The 21560-nt window shown below is 38.5% G+C and overlaps 1 protein-coding gene across 1 annotated transcript; it reads right to left on the bottom strand.

Moving 5' to 3' along the window:
* Positions 1–792: 792 nt before the first annotated feature.
* LOC143299193 (alpha-N-acetylgalactosaminidase-like) lies at positions 793–21554 on the bottom strand. Its single transcript, XM_076612362.1, has 8 exons — positions 21475–21554; positions 19628–19789; positions 17350–17524; positions 16147–16325; positions 15323–15419; positions 8576–8737; positions 3745–3942; positions 793–2876 (listed from the first exon to the last, which is right to left on the bottom strand). The coding sequence occupies exons 2-8, from the start codon at positions 19783–19785 to the stop codon at positions 2589–2591; spliced, it is 1257 nt and encodes a 418-aa protein (XP_076468477.1). The 5' UTR covers positions 19786–19789; positions 21475–21554; the 3' UTR covers positions 793–2588.
* Positions 21555–21560: the final 6 nt, after the last annotated feature.

Here is a 21560-nt window from a genome sequence, read left to right as displayed (position 1 = left end):
AATTTTGATAAGGCACATTTTGACTGGAAAGGAGGGTGGAGGGCAAAATGCTAGGTTTTGTTTGTTAAAAGATGATCAGTAGTGAAACCTTCCATTTTGAAACAGTTATTAGTTATTTGCATTGGTAGTTGTGGCCAAGTGGTAAGCATCATGAACAGACGAGCGGGTTATTATGAAATCAAATCCCAACAGGGGAATATCAACATGGACTCCTACGCCTCGGACCACTCTGTCAGTCACCCACTGCACAGAAGCGTCTTCTGGCATGTTTCCGAAATTTACTGACCAGCCCTGCATGTTTCTTTGTCATTTTGACACAGTTGGTTTCTGAACATTAAAGGAAGCTCAAGTACAGCACTGCCACGTGGACAAACGGATAATTTTCATACTGGCAGCAGCAACTTTCTCAGCCTCATCATGCACACTGGAAAAAAAAAGACGATTCCTGATCTTTGTAACCTTAAATGTCCTGCTCATGTAGAGACTAGAACTAGTTTTCAGTTTCCATCTACTTCACTATGGAAAGTTCATGTCGATTTTCGGGGCCTGTTTTAGGAGGGATGTATAGGCGATCTCCATTCAACACGGAATGTTCACTGTCTGGCTCTGTGACTAAAGTAGCATTGTCATCACGAGGGGAGTAAGTTTTTGTTTCTGCGTTCCCTGGTTCCAACACTCTACAATTCGTCACCGCTCTTTTTCTGTCTCAGGACTTTGCACTTGGTATTACCTTCATAAGGACTGTAAGACAGGATTCTAACTTCCACCACGCATACAACCAAACAAATCAAAATCATGACAACTACTTTACTTTCAATCAAACTTTACTGTTAATAGGAATTTTTCAAAAAGGAAACATTGTGCAATCTTTTAGTATCATATCATAGGCTTTTTTCTCACTGACACAAACATCCAGAGCACAAACTTTTTCCAAGATAAAGAATGTTACAAAATCTTAAAGAATGCGGTGTACATGAAGCGTTTCTAACACCTAAAACAATGAAGATGATGATGGAAAGCAGACAGAACAGTATCAATGTATCATCACCCTAGCATAAACCGACATTTAACTTACAACAGAAAAAAACAAAACCAAAAACATTTTATTACTGCAGAACAACCAAACAAATAAAAAAATACAAATATACTGCAGTACAAGAAAACGAATCTCTACAAACATCTTATCATCGTAAAACAAGCATCACAAACATCCTCTCGCTTCAGACCAAGGAAACCAAACATCACATCTAATCTCAATTCCACTAAACAAGCTAAACATATAGCAGTTCAAGTTCCACTACCAGGCAGAAGTGAAAGCCTACTAGTTGCATGAGAGGACATCAGTGTTCTGGTTTATCAAAATAATGAGATTAGTTCTTCATAATGTAAAGAAAGCATCAACATTTTTGCATGATTATTGTTACATCACATTTTTGGGAATGTTTTGATCATAGATAACAAGAAAAAGAAACATTTCATTTGTGTTATACATTGTTTATACATTTTTCTTAAACATGATTAAAAAAAATGATACATGTAATGGCAAGAATGCAAACTAGCATGGTTATCAAGAATTTGGAGGTTTCTATTACGTTGTTCATGAACATAATGGATCACAACACCAATCACTAAGGCACAAAATTCAACCCACACCCTGACCATCTAAATGCATGTTTTATCATTCTTCACTGCCACATGTTGAACCAACAAAAAGCAAACAAATGACTCGAAAAAGCAGTCATGCATAACCAATGGAATACTTTAATTTGTAATCCAGACATTGCAGAAGTCTCTCAAAATGTCAAAAAGACAAACCGCAATCACATTGTGAGCATTTGGGGTGATTGTCCTAACACTGCGCTGAAAGCTACACGATTACGAACTGGAGCTGAATGTCAGAAAAATATGGATGAACATTGTCGAAGTGACAAAAGACATATATGTGGTGCCACAGTCTGCAAACATTTTCAATTCATGTACATGAAAACACAATGCATACCCTGCAGAATATTACATCCACCTCAACCACTGGTTGAGCAATACCAGTCAACTAGGTGAAGGCCCACCTGAAGAAATGCATGATTCTGGAGTTGCGGCATCTTTCATTCTTTCTTTCTTTCTCTGTACCACCTTTTCATTTTCAGTCTTTCTTTCCTTCCTCTACTCATTCTCCTCTATTCATCAATTGTAAGAGTTGGGGAGCAGGAAGCTTCCATGCCTCGAGCTTAGACTATTTTGACAGTCATCAAAATTGCAATGCACCCTGTGTGAGAAAAAAATGCATGCTAACATTTTGCTGGGTATGATTCAAAACGAGATGGTCTTCTTCCACATCTTATTTTTCTGCTTTTTCCACCCTGCATACTTCACATGTGTCAGCATGTGTTTGTGTGTGTGTGTGTGCATGCACACACAGACATACAAGTACACATATATACACACAGATACACAATTACCAAACCTGCCAACTAAAAGTAATCTTGATGTAAAAAACAACAACAACAACAATGGTTAGTTTTCAGGATTTAATTTTTTTTTTTTTGTTACTCCCATGTCAAAGCTGCACAGGAAAATGATACATGACAATGCTAACAATCTCCCCCTACGCCAAAGCTCTTGACCAGAGGCACGATCTTTATGAGCAAGATGCTGGTGGGATCGACCAAGACCTGCAGGGGGGAGGAGGGTTTGAACACCCCCATGGCACGGTCCTCGAACACATCAGTGATGTTGTACCCACTGGGGTTGTTCAGCCCTAGGTCAGCCAGCATCACCGTCAGGGGAGTCGGTCGTCCTTGGACATCCTTGTTGAGGAAAGCAATGGCTGTGTTGTTCTGGGACAGAGGCTTCATCCACACCGAAATGGAGTTGGGTATCTGGAGAAAAAAAAAGAAGAAAAAGAAGAAAACATGGTAAGAACAACATTCCTCCCGAAGATGATTATGGCTGCCTACATTGCAGCAGGTAAAAATGGTCATGCAGATGATAAAAGCCAACTTGTATATTACAGTATTTGAGTGAATGTGGGAGTTGCAGTGCGCAAACAAGGAAGAAGATAACAATAAAACACCCACACACATAAACACATACGCACCCACACACACATAAACACACACACTGCACACATACTCTTACTCACTGACTTTATATACAACTGTATATTATCAATCATGAAGTCATGAACAACCTCAACCATGACATGTCATTGAACGAAAAATGATGCAGAAAATTATCCATGTTTAGACTGTGGGACAAATAAAACACTCCTTTCAAACTGAAAATGTAAAAAGGTTGAAATGTTTTTTCTTTTCTTTAACTGAAATGTGTTTGCACTTCTTTTTTTAAAACAGTTAACTGACATGTGTCATTTAAAAAAAACAACAGTGATGATGGAACCATTATATTTCATATTGTGCAGCGCAGGGCATGTTTTGCATGTATGATTTAAATCATTATCACCATTATTATCATTATATTATCATTATCATTGTTACTATCATCATTATACATGTGTTTTTATGTCTGACACAAATAGTTTGCTATGGACACTGAGCTCAGTATGAACTTTTCATGTGATATCTTGTCATAGTTCATTATGTTGGCTCACTTCAGTGATCCAACCTGCATGTTTTGACGGATGATTTTATCACTGAAACTACTGTATTGTAAAGCGCTTGGAACAAAATCATTTGATCAAACAGTATACAAAAATAAAATCATTATCATTATCATCATTATCGTCACCTCATACAGCCTGACAGCCTGAGCACCCAGAGGGTCCTGGTTGATGGCGATGACATTCTTGTTCTTCAGGATGTCCAGGGCCTCTTGGGTGATGGTGCGCAGATCCACGGACATGAAGAGGGGAGAGGCAAACATGGCCCACATCCCAAACTGGGCTTTCTGCTGGTAATAGCTCAGCCCAAAGTCACCAACCACCAGCTGTACAGAGCAGGGAGAGAAGGGATGGTTGGTGAGAGACAACAGATCACACAGTCTGGCATGGTGATCTGGTACCTCAGCTCACATGTCAACAACCCCTTGATAGCTGCTGATGAGTATACTCGTCAGTGAAGGGCTGTCACCTTGCTGAGATAAGACAAGAGTTTACAGGTCAGGATGTCAGTCACCGATCTATACTGGGGCTTCTTCCTGCTGCGATTGCATTCCCTTTGATCAGCAGAATAAATCATCCACCAGCTGGATCTGGTCGAGGAGGAATGAAAGTAAACTTCATAAGGATTAAATTTCCCTACTCCAACTAGGCGTATCATGGCTCAGTGGTTAAAACCTCTGCCAGAAAAGGTGACTCAGTCCTGAAGTGGCGACCACCCTGGAGGCGCAGGTTCGAACCTGCTGAGGACCAGGAAAACAGAAAAAAGAAAAGGCGGCAATACAAGGGCATCCAGGAGTCATGACCTGGGTGCAGCCCGGCCCCCTTAGAGTGTAAGGAGTTCAGGGCCGAAACACTTGACTGAGGGCGGCTTCTTCTCTGAAGACCTTGTACTGTCCAGCTCTCCCTAGAGTTTCTTATCACTAACACTGAAAAATACAGAAAAAGGAGGAAATGCAGAAACAAAAGGTCTCACACTTCACCAAGCTTCAGCAGTCAAGGGGTTAACCTAAAATCACCAAACAGTGTAAGCAGTAAACTGAGTATTCAGCCATATACTACACATTCACAGATATGCAGTATACACATAAACAGAGAAGGGACTTAAAGTATATGTGGCATATGTGACACAGAATAAACATATCAAGGAAAAAAGATCTCATGTTCAGGAACTGACTATCGCATTGCCAGCCAAACAGTAATGGTCTCTGTGTAATTCTCATGTGCTTGGTGACCAAAGTAAGATCACAGAACATGTAAATATTGATAAAGTATAAGATCAGCACTCTATGTTATAAATGTATTCACAAATCTGCCCCTTCCTATCTCTGTGGCTGCCTTCACCTCTACACTTCATCTCGCTCTCTGTAATCAGCTTCGGATCCACTCTGTTTACGCATACCCAGATTCAAACACTCCACTGCTGGACGCCGTTCTTTCTCTGTCTCTGGACCTTGCATTTGGAATGAACTTCCTCTCTCGCTTAGTCAGGTCTCCACACTCAGCTCTTTCAAGTCTGGCCTTAAAACTCACCTCTTCACAAGATAGCCTCCCTCCCCTGCCTCTTCCTTGTCTTCAGTTTCAGAGATATGCGTGCGTGTGAATGACTGGTGTGAAAGCGCTTAGATTTGCCCCTACACAAGATTCAGCGCTATATAAATACTATTATTATTATTATTATCATTATTATATGATTCAGACCTTACAATGTGGGTCAGTCTATTTTAAATGGCATGATCAAGGTGAAAAAGTTGTAAGATTTCTGTATTTCTTCTTGTTTTTTTATGGCTACTGAAAATGTGTATAGTCCAGTACATAACATCATTCCTAAATGCAGCAGAGTGCAACAAAGGGCAAGGGCACTTTCATGACATGTTTCTGTGAGTCGACTTGTGCAGAGATGTCAACAATTTTTAACTCTTTGCACGAATGATCTGGAACATTTTGCAGAACATTTCTGATTTTTTACCATACATGGGGAGCAAAAGTCAGGTTCTTTCCTGTTCGGGCAAATGAATCAGCTGATTGGTCAGATCTACACACAGGTTCAGTTTGAGGGCACACACAACTGGCTTTGGCTCAGCTTCATCATCCAAGACTGGTAGTGTGACTCACTGCCCCAACCTTTGCTCAGAACACTACGTGCATTGTGAAACCACAAAGCAGCTCACAATAACAAAACAAGCAGTTGACCCTTAACAGCCAAGTATGAACTCATCAGAACAATTTTGTTGTCAGTGTAGCACTGGAACAAACTGCGTCCAGTAATAACAAAATGCAACAAAAGCTGGCATCACTGTTTGTATTCTCAAATGCTTTCATCTTCTGCTGACTTAAAAAAAAGATTTCTGTTTGTTCATTTCCTTCAGCCCTCACAGCCAGCTTTCGTTGACCAGCTGTGCCTCAATCAGTTCACACAGAATGTAGACTGTACCAGAAATAGCTTAAGAGCATCCTCAATTCCTTTTTGACAGAATGAGAGAATCAATCACCTACATCAAAGCTCTAGACCTAGATCTTGGTGGACTCCATCAGCCTCCTGTTTGTCCATATACTCTGTCAGTCTGGACATGGTGGTAGCTGCCTTGTCGATAAACTTGTTTAGTTCAGTGTCAAGAGTGAGGGACCGTGAGATTTTCAAACCCAGGTACACAAGGTCATGGGCAACATCCAGTTTATGGAAAGATATTCTGATGTTGGATCAAGAGTCCACGCCCTGTGTTTTCTTCAGTCTGATGATGAGAAAAACGCTGAGACTGAAACTGGACAGCATAATGTCTGCCAGAGTTGTGTAACAGTTGTGTGACCTTTTACTTGCATATGACCTCAGAAAGCTCCATATGGTTAAAGCCTGAGACAGCTCACAGCTGTAGAGTCACCCAGTCTGGTTTATAAGGACCAACAGGAGAGACAGACTTCACAGCACAGAGTGCTGTTCACTAACATTTCTGGTGGGAGGTAACAAACGCTGATCATCTTCTTTCACACACACCCCCCAGGTTTATGGATACAAATTTATATCCCCTTTATGAGAGGCAGGCTACTGAAGAACTAGGTTTACTCTGTCAAGGTGAAAGCAGCACATGGTTATACCAAACAGCAGAGCAAAGGCAAAAAAAAAAAAAAAAAAAAAAAAAAAAAAAAAAAAAAAAAAAAAACCTCTCTAAATACTCTAAGAAGAAACTCTGTACAGTCTTTCACCCCTTTGTTTCAGTTATGTATACAAGTGAAAATCTGGATGTGAAAGCATTTTGATTTGTTTCGGCACAAGATCTAGCACTATATTAAGATATACATTTATTATCATTTATCACTAAATGTGACTGGCAACAAGTGTCTTACCTCATCTGGGTCGGCCCAGCTACCAGGCCCGGAGTAGGTACTGAAGTTCTGACCGTTATTCCCATAGTAATCAATAATTTGTATAACACTTTTCCATGAATCCGTCAGATCAACATAGTTGCGCCACATGTTACATGTGTTTCGAATGGCATCGAAGTTGGACTGCACAGCATGGAGAGAACAAAACCAAGAAAGGTTAACACAAAAGACAATACTAAAGAACGCCTTCCCCCAGGTAGTTGTGTGTGGAAAAACAAACACTCTATGGCTTTCCAAAAGGAGGTGCCATTGCTGGTGCCAATGTTTCATTTCTTTCTTTTTTTTTTTTTTCATTGCAGTAAGTTGCATGTTTTAAACAAAATCTGTGACAACATTTTCTTTCTCATCCTGAGGAAGCTACATTCCTTGGCCTCTTGTCAATTTTCTATAAGACTTCTTCACTTTGAATGAAGCCGTATACCTCATTTGTTATTCCATGAACTCAGTTGCGACACAGCTTCAAAGGGCAGCAGGATACTGACACAATAAACTGCTTTATGAATGGATTCAAGTGATCAGTTTTTGTAACACCATACTGAAATGTTTGTGGCTGGGATCCATGAGCCACTCATCTGAAGTGCATACCTTAATACCAACAGAAAGCAATACCATGGGGGTAAACTGCCAAAATGCAAATCTGTATAAAACGGAAATACTTCTACCCAGACAGTTACAGCCATTAGCTGTGGGGAAACTTAGCATTGCTACTCGTTTGCATGCCAATGTTCCATGGATTGATGAACACACAGCTATAGGCAGCATGGCAAAAAGCTGGCAGCAGTGAAAGAGCTACGCAAACCAAAAGCTCCATGCCCCGCATCATGACAAAACCAACCAGGACTGTCAATGGGGCACTGGGAAGCAAACAATATGGAACAAAAAGCACTTCCGGAAATAGCCACAAACTGAAAGCAAACCAGAACAGGGGACAAAAAGCTTTCAGCAAGCAGTTATTCAAAATATAGCAACAATATTCACATGAATGCCTGCATTCAAATGCAGATGTGGGGGGACACAAACATATGTACATACACACATACATCCATGCACTAGCAAAAGCCTGCAAGTATTCACAAACACAGAGGCTGGCTGAAGATGCAGGCTCTTCGCTATCATGATCCTTTCATACCAGTACAATACAGCTGTTTATACGCTGCCATCCAAGTACAAGAGAAGCCACAGACCAAACACTACAATGCACACATGAAACAATACCGGGTACACATTTTTTTTCCTTCTGCAAACTTACCTTGTGGGTGTTACCTTCTGACACACAGACACACCAAATGTACATTGTTGTCAAGCACCCTGAACCTCATGTTGATCAAACATAATGGCAAAAAGAAAAAAAACAACAACAAACAAACTAGAAACATAACTAACTCATGGTCTAAGAAAGAATACAATTTCCATCCACACAAACCAAAACTCCTTCCTGTCGGTGTATCCCTCCCTCCCTCCCTCTCTTGTCACCCCCATCCTGTTCTGTCTGCCTCTCCTCTCTCTCCCCCTTTACCACCCTGCCTACTTCGTGTCAATTCATCCCCCTCAACCTCACCCCCCTAATCAGCAGCCACCTACCATATCAGGGTCATTGAACCCCCCAGGGCCAGCCACTTGGCTAAAACTGCCTGAGTCAGCACCATAGTAGTCAATGATCTGCACCACTTTGTCCCAAATGTCCTCCATGTCCTGGAAGTTCCGCCAAATGTTGCAGGTGTTCTTGATGTGCTGGTAGTCACTCTGTAAAGCAGTCAGTTATACCCTCAAATACAGACGTCCTGGTAGTCACTCTGTAAAGCAGTCAGTTATAACCTCATATACAGATGTCCTGGTAGTTACTCTGTATAGCAGTCAGTTATACCCTCATATGCAGATGTCCTGGTAGTTACTCTGTAAAGCAGTCAGTTATACCCTCACATACAGATGTCCTGGTAGTTACTCTGTAAAGCATTCAGTTACACCCTATTATCATTATTATTATCATTATTAGCATTTACGCCTAATTTTGAAAACAAGCCCTATGCGTTTACAAATAGAACACATATGTAAATATCAAAAAGGAAGAAAATGACCACAAGATACCAAACATATACAGATGTCCTGATAGTTACTCTGTAAAACAGTCAGTTATACCCTCATATACAGATGCTCACATAGTTTCTCTGTAAAACAGTCACTTATACCCCCATACACAGATGTCCTGGTAGTTACTCTGTAAATCAGTCAGTTATACCCTCATATGAATACAGATGTCCTGGTAGTAACTCTGTAAAGCAGTCAGTTATACCCTCATATACAGATGTTCACATAGTTTCTCTGTAAAGTAGTCAAATATGCCCTCATTTGCAGACGTTCCGGTAATTTCACCATTAAGAGTTAATTAACCCTCATAATCATATACAGATGTTCTGGAAGTTTTGCTGATAAGAATCAATTACACTCTCATACACAGATGTTCTGGTAGTTATGCTAAAAGTTGTAAACTACAGTTTCACCCTCAAATACAGATGTTCTGATAATTTTCCTGTACAGCAGCAGTTATACCCTCATATACAGATGTTCTGGTATTTTCTCTATAAAGCAGTCAATTACACACTTATATACAGATGTTCTGGTAGTTTTGCAGTACATTTGTCAATTTCAATTACACTATCATATAAAAATGTTTTGTATTTTTTCTGTAATGCAGTCAGTTACACTCTCATATACAGATGATCTAGGAGTTTTTTCTGTGATGTTCTGGAAGTGTCTCTGGAAAGAAATCAGTTACACACACATATATATATATATGTACAAATGTTCTGGTAGTTTTGCTGTACATTTGTCAATTACACTTTCATATAAAGATGTTCCAGTAGTTTCTATGTTAAGTAGCCAGTTACACCCACATATACAGATGCACAGGTAGTTTTGCTATAGTCAATAACTCCTTCATATATACTGGTGTTCTGGTAGTTTCTCTTTAAAGAAGTCAGTTACAACCCTCATATACAGATGTTATGGAAGTTTTGCTGTAAAGCAGTCAATTACACCACAATACACAGATTTTCAAGTAGTTTCCCTGTGAAGCAATCAGTTACACTCTCATATACAAATTTCTGGTAGTTATGCTTTAAATTAGTCAATTGCACCCTCATACACAGGTATTCAAGTAGTTTCTCTGTAAAGCAGTAAATTACGCCCTCATATACAGACTGTTCCCATCCCCCACCCCCATCCCCCTTTTTTTTGCTTTTTACTTTTTCATCCTTCCACAAAAGGGTCTGTTCTTTGAATGAAAACCATATATACTGCATAAGAGCATAAAAACAGCATGATTCATTCAGTACAAAATACTACAAAAGATGTGGAAAAAAAGGTTTATCATTAATGAGATCTTTTTTTTCACAGAATACATCATTTTCCCAGGTGTAACAAGTAAATTAGTTTACTTTTTCATAAACACAGACATATTTTACAAGAAAATAACTATATGCTTATAATCATAAAGTACACTATGCTTGCTTGCTTGCTCTCTCTCTCTCTCTCTCTCTTCTTCTTCTTCCTCTTCTTCTCCTCTCCCTCTTCCATCTGTTTATTTCAGTTTTCAAATTTTTTCAAGTGTTTAAAATTACATGAATGCCTGTATTTTGTCCCATTTATTTTAACTGCTGCTATATGTTAATACCAGTTCTAACTTTTATCCAGTTCCTTACTTCACATCAACATACATTGTCACAACGGCAACAAAGCTAAAGTCCAAAGCAAAAGCTTCAACCCATCAAGCAGACTAGCAAAATACAAAAAAAAAACAAAAACCAAAAAACATAGCACAAAGATCAGAGAGGTAAATTACATGCCTACCAGACTAGGAAGGACAATCAAGCTCTCATATGACTGGCAAAATCTAACAAAGAAAGACAATTTTATAACAACAAGGAGGAGGGGGCCTGGGGGGGTGTATAAAAAGTCGTCTCACACTCATTCAGAAAATATATCATTCATAGCACAGACAGAACACAGTTTATAATTGCGGTGGATGAGATGAACACAGTTTATAATTGTGGTGGATGAAGATATCAGTACTGCTTTCACCTGATCACTGCCTACTGTACATGATGGATTAACCTGTCCTGTTGCTCCAGACATGTCCTACACAACTTGGGGGAAAGGGTGGGTGTGGGAATCAAACCCAGATCCTCACAAACACTGTGTTGACAGATAAGCGTACTAACTACTTTGCCCCCTTCCTCCTGAAGAAGAAGAATACTAAAAATTTAAAAAAAACAACTTTATAATAAATCGTTTTAAAACAATTAATAATAAAACACACAAATGAATACATAGACAGCAAAGAAATAAGTAGAAAAATAAATACATCCGCAACCAAAAACAAATCAGTCCACACTGCATGCCAACAACACTGTGGCTACTGTCTACAGATCAAGACAACAAAGAAGCAAGGCCACTGGTACAACACAAAGCAATGAGAAGCTTCTCCCCCATGCCATGTACAGCAAATGCAGCCACTTAAAAGTGGCCTTCACACAGACATAAATCTGGGCAGAAGCATCACTAACGAATTGCCAAACTTTGCAATGTGGCCAGGAAACAGAATCAGCTATTCTGGGATGCACCCAATTTACTGACAAGAATGTTTTGAATTTTTGTTAAAAGAAAATTGTATGATGAAATTCCATGTTATGCTACCACAATGTTTGTGCAAAGAAACCTTCTGGAATAAGAGTTCAGAAAATTGTGTCACAAAGACATGTGAACATTCCAATGACATTGACATGGCTGCAGCCTTGGGTTTAATATCAGTCTGGTCTACTCCATGAAGCAATGCAACTTTTGGCATAAGATCTTCGTTTTTATCTGCCTCTTATCTGTCTCTGTAAATGTGGGTAAAGGATCTTCTACATCTTTATGTAGGCATAGGGTGTATATTTTTAATTATTTCTATAAACGTATGCACAGGGTCTAAATTTTAATTATCTCTGAAAATGTAGGTTTAGAATCTTCTACAAGTTTATCTAGCTCTTTGTTTTACATCAGTGACTATCTGAATAACATTTACCGCACATACATGTCTTTCTTTCTTTCTCCACTTGTCAGCTTCACTCCCACACTCACTTGCATACACATGTACAAGTGATCAACCTTTAACATACTGCCGCTTCTTGCCCCACCAATGATTGAGGCAGTCATTTGCAATTTTTAGCGGGTATTTGCTATATATATATCTAAACCCTTTTTTTTAAGCAACCACTGGGCACTACAATCTTTACATATGGCTCTGTACTGGCCATATAAAAAAAATCACATTATGTATATCTGTAGTTACTTTAAAAAAAAAAATTATGGATGCAAGGGTGAGTGGACAGAAGGGGGAGTGGAAAGAACAAGTACACATACCTATGTTGTCATGCCTATCTTAAAAACATGCTTTGTTCCATCAGTCCACCCGCACACCAGTGTGTCTGTTCCTTCTGTCCACTCACCCTTTCATCCATCATTTTCTGTCCTTCACCTGTGTTTTCCACCTACCTGTTCAAGTCATCAAACTCCTGTCCCAGGCAAATCAAAACTGAAGATATCCAATAAAGATCATTGAAAGGTTCTGATATTCAATATGTTATGAACAAATCAATTTCTAACAATGTTTCAGAGAATACATTACAATATTTCTGTTCTTAAAAAAAAAGATCTGATATTGGCATCACCAAGGCATCTCCTTTCAAGCTCAGTGAATGAGAAATAAAATTAAAAATAAGGTGCATTTGATAATAAAACATCATACCTTGTTTCAAAATGTACACAGAGCTCAGAACTATTGAAAAAATAATCTATTTTTAGATTCTAAATACTGATACCTTGATTTAAAAACAACAACAACAAAAACCTGGAGGAAGGTAATGAATATCAACTATTTATAAAAAAATATGAAGTACACTGCTGCCAATCTCACATTTGAAGAAAAAATCACATCTATCAAAACATACCACCATGTCAGGACCAGAAGATACATGTTTGCCTTAGCATTTTTTTTCTGCATTATTTTCAAACATGAGCTTTGAGTTAACAGATTTCTGAGAGTAATGGAGGGGGAAGGAGTGGTGACATCATATAATGTGTGTGTGTGTGTGTGTGTGTGTGTGTGTGTGTGTGTGTGTGTGTTGTTTTCTTTTTTCTTCTGGATTTTTTTTTTTTTAATTCCTTTGTTGTTTAAACCCTTGACTGTCGCTGAAAAATATGCTCGACAGTGAAGAGCTGTCACCTCACTGAGATGAGACGCAGCTTAAAGAGCAGGGTGTCAAAGACCATTCAGTATTTGGACTTCTTCCTCTGGGCACTGCATTACTTTAGTTCAGCAAAATCAACTACACCATTGATGAGTTCACAAAAAAATAGTAACTGCTTTCCAGACTTGTGCTTCACTGGTCTTATTTCACTAAAGTTAAGAAAAGGGCTAATGCTAAAAAAAACATTTTTGATGAAGATGACAAACTAAGCCAATTCTGAAATAAACATTAAAGCGCTGTGTGTGTGTGTGTGTGTGTGTGTGTGTGTGCATGTGTGTATATATATATATATATATATGTATGTGTGTGTGTGTGTGTGTGTGTGTGTGTGTGTGTGTGTGTGTGTCTACTCCAATAAAATAAGAAGATAAACTTACTGTCCTGAATTTCAGGTGGTACTGTATAACTCTTCACAAATTAAGATATATCTATGGTTGGTTTGGTGACATTACTTTGCTTCAATCATTTGCATAAATCAAAATGTCTTTTCCTTTTGATGCTTTATCAAGAAATAGAACAGTAATATCCATCAGCATTTACATGAGTTTTACTACTTTTACTGCCAATCACTCACATATGAAACGGATAATAAACCAAACGTTTTTACTGGACCAAAATAGGTGTACTTTTTGTTAGTAGTGTAATCCACTAATAATATTCAACTTGTTTCAAACTGCACTTTGGTACGGGAGAATTCACTGCAAGGAGAGAACATGTGCATTTCATACCACAGCTACCATTTACAATACAGACCATTATCACTGTCGAAAAATAACAAAGCATAAAAATTAACAGACATTCTGTTAACAAGATAAGATCATATGTCAGCAACGTCTAATCACTGACAGTAAATAACGCTGCACACAATGTACATGACAAATGTGATGATAATAAGCATTCTCTGCAACTCAGTGTGCCAAGGCATCCTGACCATGTCTCCAAAAAAGTAAGAGAACCACACAAAGCATTTTAAACACGCAAAGAGCAAGCTATCATTTTCTGGAAAGGAATGCGGAATACACTGGCAGGAGTGACTGATTTCTGTAACATTGAAAATTTTGCAGCCAGGGTCCATGGCCTGATTTACCTAAGTGTGTGTCTTAAAACCAGAAGAAAGTCAAATAAAGGGGAAAAAACACTGCATTTTTCTTATCACCAACATGGAAATATGTACATGGAAATACATCAAACCGTGAGAATAAACACCATTCACCAGAATCCCACATCCTCTGCTCCCGCACCCTCCTATCAAATTTCAAACCAAACACCCCATACTTTTTTTGTGAAACCTGTATTGCAAGCCCAGTGGATGCTGCCTGCCATGGACATAATGATAGCATGTTTAAAAGTTTGAAAAAAATATTGTAATTTTGGTTCATGTTTTTTAACAGGAAAACTTGGATCTTGTGTGATTTCAAAGGAATTTGTCTTATCAGGAAGGAAACATTTCTATCACTGAAAATCTGTGTAGATCTTCTTTCAGAAAACTTTAGAGATAGAAACCACAATTTGAATGAGAGTCTTTGTATCAAAGACACTTTAATGCGTCACGGTTTCAAAGAAAATAAAAATAGTTCTATAACAAGTATCTAAAGTTATAAATAACTTTTTTAAAAACACCAAATCAAAGATAATCTTTTGTGTAAAAGAAAAAGAACTGAAAAAAATAAGAACAAAACTAAACAAACAGCCCGCAGATCTGGTCACTTTTAATATAACAAAAACAAACCAGTTATGTGTAATAAAAACATTCTGCAGTGCTATCCCTTCACAAAACAGTCCTCAATAAGGCTTCCTTTCATCAACAGTGAAATCATTTGATCATCTTGGTTTCCATCCCATGCACTCTACCCCCCCACAACTGCCCTCCCCCCTCCACCCCCCCTGCACCCCCCTTCCCCCCCCGACCCCCGTCCCGTTTTTTTTTAAATTTTTTTTTTTTTTTTTTATCCCTTTCTCTTTATTCCTTAACCCACTTTTTATCTTTATGTTTTTGAACATTGCTTAGAATCTGGTACTGTGTGGCAATGCTAATCAATACAACCTTGAGGTGGTGAGCGTACTCATAGAGTGGCCATTCACATGAGTACAAGATGGGCCGGCCAGTCATGTTGAGGAATTTCTGCATGATGGATAGCCTGTAATAATGATAATTGATAATGAAAATAATGTACATTTGTATAGCACCTTGTCTTTCTAAGAGCTCAGGACACTTTATATAAGGAAAAAGTTAATAAAAATGATGAAAATATCAGTTCACTGAAAACTTCCAATGCTAGTTGGGTTTTTTACGTGGTTCTTCATAGCATTACTTTCTCTTCTCTTCTGTTTCAGAGGGATTAACTGAAAACAAAAAGTTCATTACCCAGACATTATTTACCAAACAATGTACAATAAATCTGACTGAAAGAGAATGAAAAGCATCTTCACACAGACATTCACACACACATGTATATACAAACACACACATTAAACTGTCAATCTGCACAATAACAAACTATTATGAAAACATGCAAATATACCTGTACAAACATACTGACACATTTACTCACTCACTATACACAACTATTTGTGCCTTTGTTTGTGAGACTGCATCTCCTCTTTTCTGATTTGATATTTTTACATTGCTTGATACACAAACTTCTTGTCTGCACACATTTTAACTAATAATTATGTAACTGAAAATATGAAAAGTCACTTTCTTGCTTTTGTATAACAAATTCACAAAGTCATGCATGCACACACACACACACACACACACATGCAAGTGCGCATACACACACATCCATAAACACAAAAAACAACTTCAAGACTGTCAAATAGACAACAAACAGAGTGAGAGAAATCCCCACACTCATCTCCTACTCACCATACTTCATGTCAGAAGCGTCTGAGTTACAACCATCAAACTTCAGCATGTCCACCTCCCACTCTGCAAATGTGTTGGCATCTGTCTGCATGTAGAACTCTGACCCGGGGTACTTTGCGCAGGTCTCATAGCCAAAGTCTTCATAGATTCCCAGCTTCAGACCACGATCATGCATCTGTTGTGAACAGAAACCAATGACATACAAGTCAATGCATCAAACATTGCTGGTAATGGTATTCATTGTCACAAGTTTTCAATTCTGAAAACACTGTTTTTGAGGTTAACATTGGTCTGTCAGGTGTCAACCACACCTGCTTTATTTTAAAAGGTCTTGCAAATCACATGATGAACCTGGGTCTGTCAAAAATAAGTGCCCAAGACCACTGGAGAAAAACAAGACAACTACCAGCACCGATCACCAACCAGACACTCTAATCTTGATGAGATGCAATCAGTTTTCAATACACCATGAAGATAAAACCTGATATTCATGAATGTGCTTAAGCACAGTCCCTTGTCTCTTAAAAGACTTAGAAGAAGCAAATGAATGAATCAGTGAAACACTTTTACATAGCAAATAATCTTGTGTAATGCTGCTCAATGAGCCATGCACACCCCACTCAAACATTTCATGTACTAAAACCACACACCACACAGAGCATTCCTCATACACAGCCTGTAACATAACACTAAAAGAATTCAGACCACAGGCCTGTCTATGAGAATGATGCTTGACCTTGTACTGAGTGTCCTGTCTTCAGGTAGGTCTGGTGAAGGTGTGCATGATTTCTTTCTCCCAAATTTAACTCTTGCTCAAATAAAAATTGCAAATATTTTCCATTCCAATGGTGCAAAATTTATGATATATGAAAACATGTAAGGAACTGAAAGTGAGGCAATTTAACAACCTGTTGTGACAAGAGGAGGAGTACAATGATACGGTATCTTCACACACACACACACACACACACACACACACACACACACACACACACACACACAAACACACACACAGGACATACACACACACACACAGGTTTTTAAAATTAAACACATAAAACACATGCACATCACACACATACACTTATACACACACACAAGCAACTGACACCAACCCATCCACACACACACACACAAACACATTTACACAAACGAGATACACACACACACACACATCCACACACACACACAGCCCTCACATAATCAGCCAAAGCCTTCATGCCGCTGGGGAAGCGCTCTGGGTCGGGGACCAGCTTTCCCTCACTGTCTCTGTACTTGGCAGGCCAGCAGTCGTCAATGTCAATGTACACATAGCCCAGCTCCCTCAATCCCAGCTTCACAACCATGTCCGCCATGTCCATGTACAGTTTCTCACTGCCAAAATAGGGTTGTTTATTTTTTGTTTGTTTGCTTCCCTGCAATTCTGATGCAGAAAAACACTGAAAATATACACACATCGACTGGTTTCTCCTCCAAACTGACTCATGCAGACATAGTTGGAAATACTGTAGAACTTTATTTTAAAATAATTTTCCCTTTGCAACAGTTTACTTGCAGTTTATGTAATTGTAGGAATGTGGAGACCATTTTCTTTTCCTCAGGCACACAGTTCAAATATGTTTTGTTTTTGTTGTTTGTTTTTTGTTGATGCAGTGAGGAAGTCTTGTTGAGCAGCAAGAAAAAGAGGAGGAGGTATGTACAATACATTTCAAACTCAATGATTATAAACAAAACAAAACAGACATAAGTTCATAACATTTCAGAAGGGTGTGTAATGAAAGAATCCCTGATATTAGAAACATATTTCTAAAATGTGTTTTACTTTTAAGTATTGTGTGGGTTTTTTTTGGGTTTTTTTAATTTTTTTATCTATCTTTCGGATAAGAAATTTGATATCTATACATTTATATTCATTTGTTCACTTTGTATAACTGCACCTCAGTTGTGCTTGCATCATGTGCTTATTGTTATTGCATCCTCCACATTCAAATGGTTCTGTACGATTCGCTGACATTTCCTTGTCAGGGTCACTAGGATGTAGGATTACAAATCTCTGCATGCAGGGAATTGCTGGTTAAGAGGACAGAGCACCTGAAAATGAAGTGAAGGTCTTGGGTTTGATTCATGCATCAGCCTCGACCCCTGGTCTTTGGAATTTATCACCAAAGTGTTTCCCTGTAGCCACTTATTTCTGGAGTACTGCTCAGTTGTTGTAGTTGGGTCATAAAATTTTCCATATTTTTGTGTGGTAACTTCTTCCAAAGTCTATGACCGTTCACTGCTAAAGCAAAATTCCATGTGACGGGGGTGGAATAGCATGCTACAATGCAAGTGCTGTGCTCACTTTTGATTTTTATCCATGCCTGTGAACGTATTTGTTTCGAAACAAAAACACTCCACAATAATAATAATAATAATAATGATAATAATAATGGACATTTGTTGAGTGCTTTCCTCCCTTAAAGAGAGCTCAAAGCGCTTTACAATAAACATTGAACACACACACACACACGCACACACACACACACACAATGTGTGCGCAATATCTCACAAAAGAAAAGAAAACAAGGGAGGCAAGGCCTTCAAGACTCACTTGTTATACACTTTAAAAAAAATTTTTTTTTAAAATCCAAGCTTTTTATGTATTGAGTATAATTTCAAAATGTAATGTTTAAGATGAGAAAGATCAGTTTAAAGCAAATTAAGTCCCCCCAGCATTAATCACAGAGTAATTTCCCTTTTTTACTATTTGCACCAAAACGTTTGCAAAATAAATAAAACTTCCATGCTTAGCAAAAGAAGTTCCTGTTTGAACAAAAAATTATAATAATGACTGCTCTTGTTGTTGGGTCAGAATATCAGATCAAAGTGCCAAGTTTAGAGAATACAAAAAATATAAATATAACAGTAAATGCAGTTTGCATATAATTAGGCTTCATTTTTTATTCTTTTGTGCCCATCCCAGAGGTGCAATATTGTTTTAAACAAGATGACTGGAAAGAACTGAATTTTTCCTATTTTTATGCCTAATTTGGTGTCAACTGACAAAGTATTTGCAGAGAAAATGGCAATGTTAAAGTTTACCACGGACACACAGACACTGACACAGACACACACACACACAGACAACCGAACACCGGGTTAAAACATACTCACTTTGTTTACACAAGTGAGTCAATAAAAATAATGATTTAGCAGTATTACATTAGATAATTACACACACACACACATACACACAATGAAAGAGAGAGTGAGTTTGCATGGCTTATATTATTATAACTGAAAAGGTATGGAAGGTCTATGGATAGGCATTTTCTAAAAGATGGGTTTTCAGACCAGTTTTAAAAGATTGAAATTACAACAGGTAAATCAATGCTGATAGATATAATATGTACACAAATGGCTTTCTTTTCATTCAAGATTATTATAATTTACTTTTGTCCTGTTACAGTCACCCAATAAGCATTCGATACATACTTGATGCAGCTGTCAGGATATGTCTTACAATCTGTCACACATCGGAAGCGTTCCCATGACAACCAGCCCATAGGTGGTGTCCGAGCCAAGCCATTGTCCAGAGCTGAGCTCAGCCCCAGCAGAACTGCCACCACAAGCACTGTCTCCATGCTGTTCATCCTTCTGGTGAGGAGAAAAAACAACAAAATACTGAGTTAGGCTAGTCACACAAGTAATTCTCATCTCTACACTGTTGATTCTTTTCATTAATCTAGATTGAGGGAAAAAATATTTTGATAGGTCATCTCATATCTCCTTGGCACTGCACAGTATCTAAGGTGTGAGAGAGGAAAATGTGAAGCAGGGTCTCCTAAACCATACCATTGCTATCACATGTTAAACTGTTTTTATCCCTACTTGTCACTAACCTGGAACACTTGATCACTCTCTCTCTCACACACACACACACACAAAGAGAGAGTGTGGAATCTACTCACAGGCCCTGCACAAGCTCTCGTTTTTGTAAAATTGAACTGATCTGACATGGGAGAAAATCACAAATATGGCTCCAGATGGGTGTATGTATGTACATGTATGTATACATGTCTTTCTTCTTCTTCCATATGAGTATCCACAATCATGAGTTTGATTTTGCGATACTATTATGGTCAAGGTCTGATGGTTGAACGGTATATAAAAAAAATTTTTTTTTTTAATTTAAAAAAATCAAAACTACACTTGACCCAGCCAGTCAAGACTCATTTATCTGAACCAACATGATGCTGCATCAGCAGGAACCCCTCAGCCTTAAAAAAAAAAAAAAAAGAAGAAAAAAAAAAGCTAGGATTGTTCTAATGGAAGACTGGAACATGCCCAAGGAGTGGGCAGTGACTGCTTCCTCAGGTAGTATGTTCCAGTCCTTGATCGTCTGCGGGAAGAATGAATTTCTCCGGTATTTGGTGCGGCAGTGGTTAGAACAGAACTGCTGATCGAGTGTGTCATTTTTTCACAACATGGTGCTGGGATGAGTCATGGACACTAGAATTCCCGTGATAATATTGTCTATGGATGAGTCTGATGTTGTTGACTTGGACCAGGCTGTGCAGGATTTTGTACAACATAGTAAGCCTGGCTAACTTCCTGCGGTGCTTGAGTGTGAGCCACCCTAACTATGATATAATGTCAGTTGAACTGGAGGCGTTGTGGTAGCCGTTGAGCACAAAGCGAGCCGCCCTTCTCTGTAAACCTTTGATTTTGTCCATGTTCCTCTGTGTGTAGTATTATACATCATTGTATGTATGTATGTATAATAATGCATGTATTATGTATGTATAATGTGTGTGTGTGTGTGTGTGTGTGTGTGTCTGTGTTTGTGTGGTGTTCAACATTCATTATCAGCTGACACTGGGGCCGTGGGGGGGTGGGAGGAGTAAACTCTAGGCAGCTTAGCATCTAACTCTAGTCTAGGAGTGACAGAAATCTGAGCAAACTGGCTGTGACAAGCAGAAAATTGTGTGGAATAAAAAAGGCACATAACCGCATGACATTCTGCGGATAAAATTGCACCTAAGCACTTCTTTTATCACCTGACACACATCACTGGTAAAATTATACGACTTTTTAAGAGGTACAGAGAAAATAAAAATAAACCAGGAAATTTATTCAATGCTAACAATTTAAAAATAACAACAATAATAATAAAGCCGTCGCGTGTGACGTTGGCTCCAGTGACAAGGCCGACATATCGTTGGCAAGATAAATGAAATAAATACGCTTCAACGGAAAGTTCTGCTGGAATATTCTCACTGTACTGCCTAAATATTTCGGTAAAAATTGTTGCTTTTTTTGTGTGTGTGTGCAAGATTTACCTGTCCTTGTTGCCCACAATGAAAGGAAGTTGAAGCTGTTTCTGAACCACTGGGCAGGAACGCGTTTAAGCCGAGATCATGTGATT

Source organism: Babylonia areolata, chromosome 24 (assembly GCF_041734735.1).
Source record: "Babylonia areolata isolate BAREFJ2019XMU chromosome 24, ASM4173473v1, whole genome shotgun sequence".
NCBI classification, from domain to species: domain Eukaryota; kingdom Metazoa; phylum Mollusca; class Gastropoda; order Neogastropoda; family Buccinidae; genus Babylonia; species Babylonia areolata.
The sequence above is the reverse complement of the archived record's forward strand: the minus strand, read 5'-3'. Positions and strand labels throughout refer to the sequence as shown.